The following is a 12,986-nucleotide window of genomic DNA, read 5'->3' as shown; positions in this document are numbered from 1 at the left end:
CAACCAATTTCCTCTAATAGTAAACTGTCACCTTTGGTATCCCCAACAATACTCACCATGGTCATTGGGCAAATGTAAAAATCACAAACCCTAACGAGATTTTGTCTACATGGTCACACCCGGTGATTGTGAAGATCTAAAATTATATCAACGGTGAGACAAAATGGCTGTTCATAATCATTTCCAATATCCTCTTAGAATTAGTGATAAATGTTAAGTCCCACACAAAACTTTCTCTTAATAATTCTACAAAATACCAAACAGAAAGTGGGGTGTGGGAAATGGGACATATTCCTACGTGAAATAATAAGACATAAGCAGTGATGACTGTTCTATCATAATTATACTATCTAAAGCATAAATTTGGCGAACGAAAAACGTTACGAGTATTTGCAGTCACCCTGAATGACTCACGTGGGCAAAACTTAAAACGAATATGTTCGCAATCCACAAACAATCACTTCATTAATGGCGATCATTTACCAACCCGCGACAATCGTGTCAACTCGGGGATTCCCCTAGCAATAAACCTCGCTTCTAAACTCACTACTGTTCTACAGTCGGGTAGCCACAATGGCTAGATTGGACCCTCGTGGAAGACGGGCCGACCTTGTGTTCATGGTCTAGTGAACACAGGTCAATGGCCGCTCATTAACTCAAGATTCACATCTCACTGTTTTGATTTATCTCACTATCCATTTGATATATTTTCCAACTTCAACTGAAGCCCGATCCCGTGTTACACGCATGGCACACGTGTGTGTGTAACGAGTGACTTACGCGTGCTCAACGAGTTGCACACGCGGGCTCAACCCGTGTGCAACCCGTTGAGCACCCGTGTCACATGCGTGTCACACGCGTTCTCAACGCGTGTTAGGGGAATGAACTTTTAGGTAGTAGTGTAAAACAATGCGCAACAATTCCCATAGATAACGTACGGATCTAAAACAATGTCCAACTATTCCTACAGATAACGTATGGATCTAACACAATGCCCAACTATTCCAAGTAAGTGTGGTTCGAATCTTAATGTCGATTATAGGGTTCAACAAATGACAACACCACTCTATATACAACCATGTCGTGCATAGTGTTCCATAATTAACAATATTAGTGCATACAATGTTGTTTGTTTGTTGTTTCACGCCGCACTCAGCAATATTCCAGCTATATGACGGCGGTCTATATACAATGTACAACTTTAATATCGACCATTATCATCTACAATTAACCATATTAAAACAAAGACCATATACATCATAATCCAGTCATTGGATTGTAATATTCTGAAATGTAAATTGTATCATTGTATGGTTCATTTAAAGACAGTGATGTTAAGGTGCCACAACGAACGGTTGGGGAGAATACATCATCTAAATCTAACTTGACATTTAAAATACTCGCGATAGAAGCCTCAGTAAGGCAAGACATCAGCGGATAGCACGTCACTATCTGAATCCACCCTCTCCAAATTTAGGATAGTTTTATCTAGTTTTATTGATGACATGCGTATTGATAGTACATAACAGGTGATACTACCCTTACATCAGTCCTCATATCCGTGACATACACCTGTTCGATGTCATTACAGACTTATGCCACAAGTGCATGTATATTAATGACTTGTTACATACCCTGTATAGGAAGACGTACTGTCAAATGCGTACCTAGCTGTCGAGGCTGAATGATTAATTTGCACAAATATATTGACACATTGTCCCATGTTGCTTGTACCTCTCCGGACTAAAGCCGGTTTCATAGTGCTAGCCAATCATGCCCAAGTTTAACATGGAAGCCTCACTCAGATGTCGTATCCTCCGAGCCAACCTGTCCTTGTTTCATCCCATTTGTGAAGATCGCCAGGCAGTGTATACTTCCCATTTTGTTGTGTACTGATAGCATTCGTCTTAAAATACATTCACGTTTTGTTCCCTTTTGAGATAGGTATCGTGATGTCGCAGAGTGGTTGACATCCGTTTACTCGAGTATTTTGTTTATAACATTCACTTACTTCAGGACGTGATGAAGACACCATCTGCTTTACGATAACACTTTGATAAAACACTTTGTGAGTAATTGATACGTCTACAATTTGTTGTAATTCAAACCTCTTTTTGTTGAATTGAATCCTTTACAATTTGCTGTCATTAAATCCTCTACACTTTGCTGTAATGTGAGGCACAGAGACATCGGGAGATGCTGTGTTATATCCTGTTTGCAGGCGAATGGAGCTTGCTTTATGAGTTATGAGAATGACGTTTGAAGGTGTTTTGTGTTACAAGCCTTAAGTGTGTTCATCAAATCACGCTTCTGTTGAAGACCCACTCAGTGGGTTACTGGGGCAAGACGAATGTGAAACTGAAAGTATGCCAACACTGACGTCAAGGATGCGGTGACGCAGGGATTCGAACTGCACTTAAAAGGGACAAAAGATCGAGACTATATTTAGATAGGACTTATATACAATGTCACTCAACCTAACATTTCACAACTATTTAAAGTAAACGGGTACTTAAGTCTGGTATCTGAAACCACAATTTAGACAGAGCAACTGTATATATAAATTAGTGAGTGAGTGAGTTGGGTTTAACGCCGCTTTTAACTGTATTCCACAGAGAGAGATTATATATATATATACAGAGAGGGAAGGATTATATATATTCACTTACTTCATATATATATATATATGTAGAGAGAGAGAGAGAAAAATTTATATATATACAGAGAGATTATATATATATACATAGAGAGAGAGAGTGAGAGATTATATGTGTATATATATAGAGAGAGAGATGAGAGAGAGGGAGATTATATACATATATATATATATACAGAGAGAGAGAGAGAGAGAGAGAGAGAGAGAGAGAGAGAGAGAGAGAGAAATTAAATATATATATACTGGGAGATTATATATATACATAGAGAGAGAGAGATTATATGTGTGTATATATAGAGAGAGATGAGAGAGAGAGGGAGATTATATATATATACAGAGAGAGAGAGAGAGGGAGAGAGAGAGGGAGAGAAAGAGAGATTATATGTGTATATATATATATATAGAGAGAGAGAGAGAGATGAGAGAGAGAGAGAGAGATTATATGTATTTATATAGAGAATGAATCCCTAGGCCGTGGGATACGTGCTTCTCGCGTTTTCGCACACGCCCCAGAAGGCAATGTTCAATTGGGCTCAACATACTGTCCTATTTCTTGTCCCATCAACTTCACCGCGGGGGTTCGCCCATCCTTTTTTGCATCACTCTCGTGACATGATACTCCTGTTGACAAAGTCAGACGTCCCCAAACGCGGACTACGTGAACGTGGGTTGTTTATAATCAACGATGGTACGGTTAAATAGAAGCCGTTAGCGAATTCCCTTTAGTCATCTACTACGCGCGTACTGACAACGTGACCATGAGCTGGGGATACAGTGAAGCCGACGGTGAGCATGTCTCAGTTATTTCACGAAATAATTCGACCGTTGTCACTTATATGAGAGGTTATACTGAGAAAGTGATCCGACATTACCTACGATAAGGAAACAAGTGAGCAATCAGTGGTATTAATTATTGTATCCTTGTTGTATGCAATGGTTATTATATATTTCATACATAAAAATAACTGATATACTTTTTTGAAGTTTAAGCTGTGTGATATTAAAATATATAATATTTTGAGATATGATGTTACAACAAGCAGTTAAAATATACGAGTGGAAGAGTTCCGTTAAAGTTTTATAACAGGTCCCGCGAGGTGAGGTGACCTTAGGTGTAGTTAAATGACGTTTAACGCCGCGTTCAAGATTATTTTCACTTCGGAAAATAAGATGCCAACCTTTTTATACTCTGGGGCCTAGGATTTTGTTTTAGACACAACATATTTTACATTCAGCGTTTCAATACGTTTTGTTCTCTGATAAGAGAAACTAAATAGGTTTCTTGGGACCCGCGACTCATTAGCTCAGGACTTTCAACATGTATAATCGAATGTTTAAAACTATTTTCAAGCCCTTCCGGAATTTTTTTAATTCTGTTCACCTTTCACCCACGTCCGTATCGATATATGTTCTCCATGCGAGGTTTTCAACACTCCCCTCTGCCATTCCCTTTCAGGACCTTTAAACTGGGTCCTGTACTACGAGGCCGCCGCCGGACCACACCAGTCGCCTATTGATATTAAAACTGCAACGACTGAATACGACCCGCAACTCGGCTACCATCCCCTGAGAATTGAGCACACTCGGCAATACGATCTGGAAGTCGAGAACAATGGACGCTCTTTCCAAGCAGATGTGGACGAGTCCTCTAGTAAGTAGTTTTATTCACGACAACAATGTCAAGTCAAATACTTCCTGACAGATTAGACTGGGGTTGCACGACCTTCCTTTCACCATACTATAATAGGATACTGTTGATCCAGACGAAGGCGCCGCAACAGGAGTTACGTTCCTGTGGCTGTGATCGTGAGTTGGACTCCCAGATTCGTCCTGTTGATGGTGCTTGAGTTCTCAGCGCTTTGTCAGTGGTCATGGGTTTTACCATTTATAATTTCACTTTGATTTTTTCTTACACAATAAGCTGACACGCCATTATATATGTGTAGTATACAAGCAGTATTGCTGTCTTCTGTGGCACCCACGGGCGGTCGGGTAGCCTAGTGGTTAAAGCGTTCGCTCGTCACGCCGAAGACCCGGGTTTGATTCCCGACATGGATACAATGAGTGAAGTCCATTTCTGGTGTCCCCTGCCGTAATATTGCTGGAATATTGCTAGGAAAGCGGCGTAAAACCATACTCACTCAGTCCGTGGCATCCAAATCAGCATTACAACACAACAACCACGTCAAGGCTATCGACAGAAGAGAGAGAGAAAGGGTAAGATTCACATGGGAGCTACACACAACCACGTGTCACGATTTGTCACAACAATCACCAGAATGATGACCCGTTACACACTGGCCATACCGCGAACAGGCCCAGGAGAGGTAGACCATCCGTCACGACTTCCAACGAAGACGGCACGTCATACACTTGAGGAACAGATTCGTACAGTGACGAAATCGCCAGCAACTGCCATTCGATGTGCTGTCAGTTGAAGAACTGTATCCCCGAGACTACGGCAACATGGTATTCGTGCCTCCAGAGCGTACCGCGGAACAGCCTTGAAGCCTCAACGTCGACCTCTAAGATAAGATGGCCAGGGACAGTCAGCCCTTTGGCAGAACAGACACTGAGAACGGGTACTCGATTCCAACTCTTCAGTCAGCAGAATTCGTATTCACCGTCGGCGTTGTTGCATGCAGGAGGTCGTGGCATTCGGCTGTGGTAGCGTCATGGTTTGGGTGGCATCTGTTGACAAAAGAAGGCGGATCTCGTGGTCAACGCCATTTTCAGCGCATCGCTACATGGATGAGATATTTCCCCCAGTTCTTCTCCCGTACCTGCTCAAGACAACTGGGACCACATTCCAGCAAGACAACTCCCGACCACACAGCGCGAAGAACCATGAACGTTCTCAATGCCAACAATGCGAACGTTTCGTCATGGCCAGCCCATCCCCTGACATGTCTCCACTTGAGCATGTTTGGGATCAATTGGTAAAAGAGTAAAATAAAGGAGAAGGTTTATTGCAAGCACGAGGTTAGGAATGGCGGCACATTCCACCCCAAGTCATTTGAGGCCTGACGTACTCCGATCGCCGTCCAATGATAGCTTGTTTTGATGAACGTGGTGGGCACACACGAATGATTGAATACCCCCCCCCCCCCCCCCCCCCCCCCAACGATCATCCTCCTATACCCTTTATTTTATCAACTTACCATTGTATAATTTCTCCTGCAATGCAAAATGTATTTGGGCAATTACACCTATCTTTTCTCAACTGTTACATTTCTTATTTTGATAATCGTAATAACCTGCTTCGTATAGTTTCTTTTGCCTGTCAGCGTATAGGAAAATTGGTTTGGTTTTGGCTCTGTTAATTTTTGTTCGTTTCTTCAGTTTCTTGCATATTTGTTCATTTGTTCTAATGCACATATTTTTTTAAAACAGCTATAAGTGGTGGCCCGCTTGGTGACGCGAAATATCATCTGAAACAGTTCCATTTCCACTGGGGAAGCAGCGACCTGAAGGGCTCGGAGCATAAAGTGGACGGCAAACAATATTCTGCAGAGGTACGTACGTAGTTCAGCCAGCAGCTTACTAACACTAGAAACGAGTTTCTATAGCGTTTACCCTGCGACTGATTATATGAGACCAATTACAGTGAATGTTCTCATGATTCGTAAGTCCATTCGAGTGTTTAAGGAAACACGTCAAGATCCGGGTTTGATCTACGGCAACCTACGCTTGTCGTAAGATGCGACTAGCGGGATCGAGTGGTCAGACTCGCTGACTTGGTTGATGAACGTCATCGTTTCCCAATGGCGATGATCGATGCTCATGATGTCAATCACTTGATTGTCTGATCGCAACCCGATTATTTACAGAACACTGTCATAAAGCTGGAATGATATTGCATGCGGCGTTAAACAACAACAAAAAACAGACACAAATCGCGGGCGTAAGGATTTGTACCTGTATGGTCTTCACCTCGTAGTATTACATAACACAGACATTTGTACATATTTAATTTAGCATTCCATTTGCGTCACGTCAATAGGTGGAGATAATTATATGGCAATACATGATGTTTCAGCTACATTTTGTTCACTGGAATGCTACAAAATACTCCACCTTTGACGATGCCGCAGACAAAGAGGACGGTCTAGCTGTGCTTGGAGTTTTCATAAAGGTTTGTGTTATATTATCTCTCAGAACCGCCTTCATGGTTCGCCTCCTCAGACCGGAGAGCGGAAGGTCGGTTGTTCGATCCCCTAGCCGCGTCATACGTCGAAAGATGATACTTGTTTTTCGGCCTTCAGGGGATAAAAAAAGGACTGGCCGGCCGGAGTCAGTATAATGTGTCCGCACGTCTCTACGTCGCAATATGGGTGATATATTGAACATGACGTTCACCACATTTCACCCTACTCTACCTATATACCTTTCATTTGTTAAAATATACCACAGTTTCAGTTTACGGTAAGCGCCTAGCGTGTGTTTTGTTGAAGACTGAGCGGTGATTCGCGATGACTTGGTGGATTACGACTGGTGCAGGTTGCCTTGGATCTGCTTGTATTCACGTGCTACCAACGGGGCAAGTAATATGTGAGCAGTCATACATCTATAGACCAGGATATCCGAGTTTAGAAAAAGGAGAATTTTATGTTCTTTTTCGTAAGAGAGCAAACCTTTGTGCATGTGCATCAGGTGTGCAACTGCAGATCCTGGTTTACATTGTACAGTGTAAACCATGAATAATTTATTGTATGAACATAAAGCTTTCAAGCTACACATGCCGTGTTGAGTAAATTGCATTTCAAATAAAACTAAGTGAAATACTATACACATGTAGAGACAGATCCGGTATTTTGAAAAAGGTTTGCACATCATACGTACGTCACGAGGGCGCAGTTAACATGTAAGGTATCCGTGCACATGTTAGAGATACATCTACTTCGTCACAACAACTCGAAAGTTTCAGTCAGAGGGTAACAATGCTCGGTAACACTGTTCAAGCAAGTTCACACATTAAAATCCGACTTTGTATTTGCTGAATATGAATAAATGTCCATTTACAGGATAATGAATTACAGTAAACTACGGTTATAACGAACTCAAAGGGACTACTAATTTTAGTTCGTTATAACCGTAGTTCGTTATAAGCATATATGCAGCATATATACAACAAATGGCCGGGACTAAAAAATAAGTTCGTTATATCGGTCAGTTCGTTATAAGCGTGTTCGTTATAACCGTAGTTTACAGTACCTGCGTTTCTCTCAGTTTACCACATAGCCTTTTTAAGAACACCTGGTGTCATCGCAGATTTTCGGGGATCTAGTCCTATATACGTTTCACCTATTTTGCCTTTTGCGCCCAATGGAATCTGTTTTGTCGGATAATAGAGACTGGTTATTCTCTGGCGTTGACGTTCTATATTTACAATGTATAGACATATATTATAATGGGTGTAAGATCGTGGAGCTTTGCCCTTCCAGATCCGAATTAACATTTGAAAAGGGATACTGATACCCACGCCATTACTATTCATATGTACATTTTAGTCAAAGACAGTAAGCAAAGATTATCTGTAAATAATCACTTGGCGTCCATAATGTAACGGAAACAAGGACGAAAGAGCAAATGTTTAGCTTCTGGAACCTTCGGATGTCTTTCCATGCTTGTGGAAGAATATAAACTGACGTCCAAAAGAAACTTTACCAACTGAAAATATAAATTTCAGACAAAGTATACATTTTCTTTCGATGAAGTCTATCTAAAACACATAACCTAAATACAACAATAGCGTATGCAGAAAATGTTAATCGTCTGTTACATGTTTGCGAGAAAGTGAAAAACACGTGCACCACGGACAACTGCAAATGCACGTGCGGGTAAGGGTATAAAACGATTGCAACGACAAGTCAGACATCCACAGTGATAAAAAAAACACACAAAAGAAATGCCACGACTCACAGTCGAACAACGTGAACGAGCCTTGGGTATGGTACAGATGGGAGCCACCCACGCCCATATTGCACGAACCTTCGTTTGCTCCCGTGTTGCCGTTACCAACTTGATGCAACGTTACAGACAGACAGGGCGGACCGCTGACAGGCCAAGAACAGGCAGACCCGGGTTGACCACGCCCCATGATGACCGATACTTGCGTACCTTGCACCTCCGAAATCGCTTCCTGACAGTGACGTCATCGGCGACAAATGCATTAGGTCACAGGGTTAGTCGACAGACAGTGGCCAGGAGACTCAGGGCTCATGGAATCAGGGCTTTTAGACCATACAGAGGACAGCTTTTGACAGCGCAACATCGTCGTCTGCGATTAAGATGGGCCAAGACTGTACGACGTTGGCAGCGACGTGACTGGCAGAGGGGTGTCTTCACTGACGATAGTCGATTCTGTATAATTAGGGCTGATAGAAGACAACGTGTTTACGGCCGAAGGGGTGAACGAACGGCGGCGTGTTGCGTGCAGGAGGTCGTACAATATGGTGGAGGGAGTGTCCTGGTGTGGGGAGGGATCTGTGGACAGGAGAGGACACCGCTGGTCATCGTTGACGGAAACTTGACAGCTCAGCGTTACATGGATAACATGCTTCGTCCAGTTGTCCTACCATTTCTCCAACAGCAGCCACGTGGTGTCATTTATCAGCATGACAACGCTAGAGCCCATACCGCCAGAATTGTCACTAACTTCCACTCAGCCAACAACGTCAACGTCCTGCCGTGGCCTGCACGTTCACCCGACATGGTCCCCATAGAACACCTCTGGGACTTGATGGATTGTCGTGTTCGACGTGCCAGCCAACCGGCAAGAACTGATCTTGGCCCTCCAAGAAGAATGGCGTCAAATCCCACGTGACCTCATCAGACGACTGACTTTTTCTGTGCGTCGAATAGTTTTTGCGTGTATTGAGGAATTTGGTGGTCACACATGCTACTAATGACTTGTTATTGAACGTGAGCGATTGTTTATGTACTCTGCCTATTGTCCATGATTCTGAAAGCTCGATTTTTGTACCACACCCAACTTTGGGGGGCTCTGACGTCATTCTCGGTCGCGGTATGATTGTCATTTTCAGTGTTGATTATGTTGATATATTGATCATCTCAATACACTTTACTTCATGCATGTATGTTTTGTTGTTTTTGAGCAAGAGTGATTTCAAACTCTGGTAAAGTTTCTTTTGGACGTCAGTTTATTATTTTTTATACCTAGGATATGACACAAAGGTTTAAATAATTACTTTGTAGAATGCCCGGATATGTAATAGAGATCTGCTACATTCAGTCACCGTCACTATCGTTACGATAAATTGTTTGATAGGCATAACTTAGAATCTGTTGTCTACCTTGACTATGGTTACGGTTATGAACACACAATGCCATTTATAAAGTGGTCAAATGTATCACATGTTATATTTAATAATACGTTCTTAGTAAAGTACGAGATATTTTCCAAATATAACATTTGTCACATGGTTAGGTTAGGTTAGTTCAGACTGCCTAATCTGCTGTCGTGGGTTGGTGCAGCACTCTCAATTTTATAGATACAATCGGGGGTATTTTCCAAGATGGTTAAAATCAAGTCGGGGACATGGGTGGCCCAGTCGTCTAAAACGCTGTAATTTGCTATGTAGAGTTGCGTCCCTTTGGCACGCCAGACACTTATGCTCGTGGGTTAGAATCCCGGTTCGCCCCGATTATGTTTCTAGGTTTGTCAGCACCATGCCCGTGCTCGTGGGTTTCACCAAAGTGGTAAACGTCTGAGACCTGCATAACTTTGTGCCTTCCTCCCACATGAACTAGAATACTGTTCAAAGCGGCCTCTCGTTAAATCCAAGACACTCACACATTGATAAAATCTCATCTCAGGTTGGCCAAGAAAATGAAGAATTTAAGAAACTGACGGATGTGATGCATGAGGTCCACAACCCGCACACGACGACCCACGTCAAGACCATGTTCGACTCCCGCTATTTGCTCCCACGTAAGAACAGTTGACGCACATGCTTTCGTGAAACATGGATGTGAAAATAGCATTGCCTTATTTCAGTTACCTTTTTGTTCATCTTGATTTACAGGAGGGGTCATTTATTAATGTCACAACTGAAGTACATATTTAAATATATACAATGGCAAGACATTTGAAAACAAATTCCCCTTGCGCTTTACTACTTATAAACATTGGACAACGTTTCCCAAACTTGCATCTGGCATAAGACGTACCACCTCCCCTAGCAGAAATTATTAGTGCTTAAAGTGTTTGCGAACACCTGGCGCCAGCATTGGTTTTTATTTAATTTTCATCACAACTTTCACTTTTGAACCCAATGATATCTGTTTGCTAGACATTGGAGATTGATTATCTCTGACCTTGACCTTTTGCATTTACCCATTGTATAATGATAAAATAATATAAATATATTATAACAATCCCGTAACTGTAACAACCAAAACAAGACACGTGACTATATAATGTTGCGGGGAAGGTAGTTCTCAATGTCTGCTTTGTTATAGGTAATGTTGACAAGTACTGGACATACCCTGGGTCCCTGACCACGCCCCCCTGCTATGAAAGTGTCACGTGGATCCTCCTGGAGGAGGCTATCTGCTTATCCCATACCCAGGTGTGTTTATGATCATGATCTGTTGAGATGTAAGTGCTCCTGTGAACAAATATGGCGGCAGGTCATGTATGTATGTATTTGCTACACCTCACATCAAACTATCACAAGAGTCATCCGAAGATGACATATCCCCCCGACGTGGCATGTCGGTAAACTGTGTGTACCTTCAAATAAAAGAACTACACTACTAGTGAACATGATTGATATGTGCATAAAGTTTGGTGAATCTCTGTCGCATGGTTTAGAAGATATGCTCCAGACGAGGATACTACCCAGGTTCATCAATTTTCAATTTAAATTGAAAAGAAAAAAAAAGAAAAAATCGGTTAATAGCAAAGGCACCACTACATAACCTGCTTGATAGGTGTAAAAACTTTTGAGAAGCTAAGTTGTATGGTTCGGGAGATATGCTCTGGACAAGAGCACTACCCTCAAATTTCCTAAGTTCATCATATTTCCACGGAAACGACAAAAATATAAAATTCTAAAAATGTCTTAATAGCAAAAGGCACTACTACTGAGCCTGATTGATAAGTGTATCAAGTTTTGGGAAGCTAGGTTGAACGGTTTAGGAAATATGCTCCGGACAAGAGCACTACCCTCAAATTTCCTAAGCTCATCATATTTCCATGGAAACGACAATTTTTTTTTTTTAAATAACTCTAAATAGCATAAGGCACTACTACTGAGCCTGATTGGTAAGTGTATCAAGTTTTGTGAAGCTAGTTTGTACGGTTTAGGAAATATGCTCCGGACAAACAATGATTACAGACGGACGGACGGACGGACGGACGGACATGATGGCTATATCCCCCCGTCATTATATGTCGGGGGGATAATAGTATACTACGGCCTCTGTCATAACGTTTTCTGTGCTTCAATTTTCCGAACATGTATTAAGAATATCTCAAATTGGTGGGTGTTTCAATCAGAAAGGAAACATGTGAAAACATCCCCCAATCACAGAATCCTCCCAGAAACCATATTTGGCTTCCAATCTAGATCTATGCATAATAATTCCAAATGATGGCTATCTCTTTATCAAGGTGTCTGACAAACGTGAGGCGTCAAACTAAACACCCACTCACTCATTACTAGATGCTCAACACCTAGTGTCATGTTACTTCTGTGATAGTTAGGTGCCAGCAACCTTTATAAACACAAAGCAATCACTAACTGACAATAACAATAATACTTGCTCGTTTCAGTTGATGCATCTCAGACACCTCATTGGTGGATACCATGGTGACAGCCATGGCGGTTACCACGAAGATAATCTTGTAAACAATGTCCGGACCATTAACCCTTTAGGAGACAGGGTTGTCAAGGCGTCATTCCCGACCAAGACGTGAATGTGAAAGGCATCGAAAAGTTATATGCATTATATATGGAGATGCGTGTACATTCTTCTTCACTCAAAATTCAGGGATATGTTGTATAGTCTTTATTTTATCTGTTTATGGCCTTTGCAATCTCATTAAAATTAGATCATAGTTCTAGCTACGCTAAACTAAGATCTGAAGACATCCAATTACAGATCCGTCAGAACGACCTTTCATCCGACCAATCAGAGTGTTGCTTACCAGATGAGGAAATGTGTTTTCTAATCATACAACATCTAAACATGTAACAGGTGATATTCCGAACGACAGTTCAGGCTTTACGACTGAATCCATACAATCTAGGCCATCTATAGCCATTCCAGAATGTTTGTGTGTTCATGTTTCAAATTTTTA

The 12,986-nt window shown here is 41.8% G+C and overlaps 1 protein-coding gene across 1 annotated transcript; it reads left to right on the top strand.

Annotated features, from left to right (window-relative positions):
- Positions 1-3,274: 3,274 nt before the first annotated feature.
- LOC124147273 (carbonic anhydrase 2-like) lies at positions 3,275-12,986 on the top strand. The gene is made up of 7 exons (XM_048380466.1): positions 3,275-3,442; positions 4,113-4,307; positions 6,050-6,171; positions 6,696-6,791; positions 10,496-10,610; positions 11,141-11,250; positions 12,459-12,986. The coding sequence occupies exons 1-7, from the start codon at positions 3,415-3,417 to the stop codon at positions 12,600-12,602; spliced, it is 810 nt and encodes a 269-aa protein (XP_048236423.1). The 5' UTR covers positions 3,275-3,414; the 3' UTR covers positions 12,603-12,986.

This window comes from Haliotis rufescens, unplaced genomic scaffold (genome assembly GCF_023055435.1).
Source record: "Haliotis rufescens isolate VD_foot unplaced genomic scaffold, xgHalRufe1.0.p SCAF_30, whole genome shotgun sequence".
In the NCBI taxonomy this organism is placed as follows: Eukaryota; Metazoa; Mollusca; class Gastropoda; order Lepetellida; family Haliotidae; genus Haliotis; species Haliotis rufescens.
This window is presented reverse-complemented; position numbering and strand designations above follow the sequence as displayed.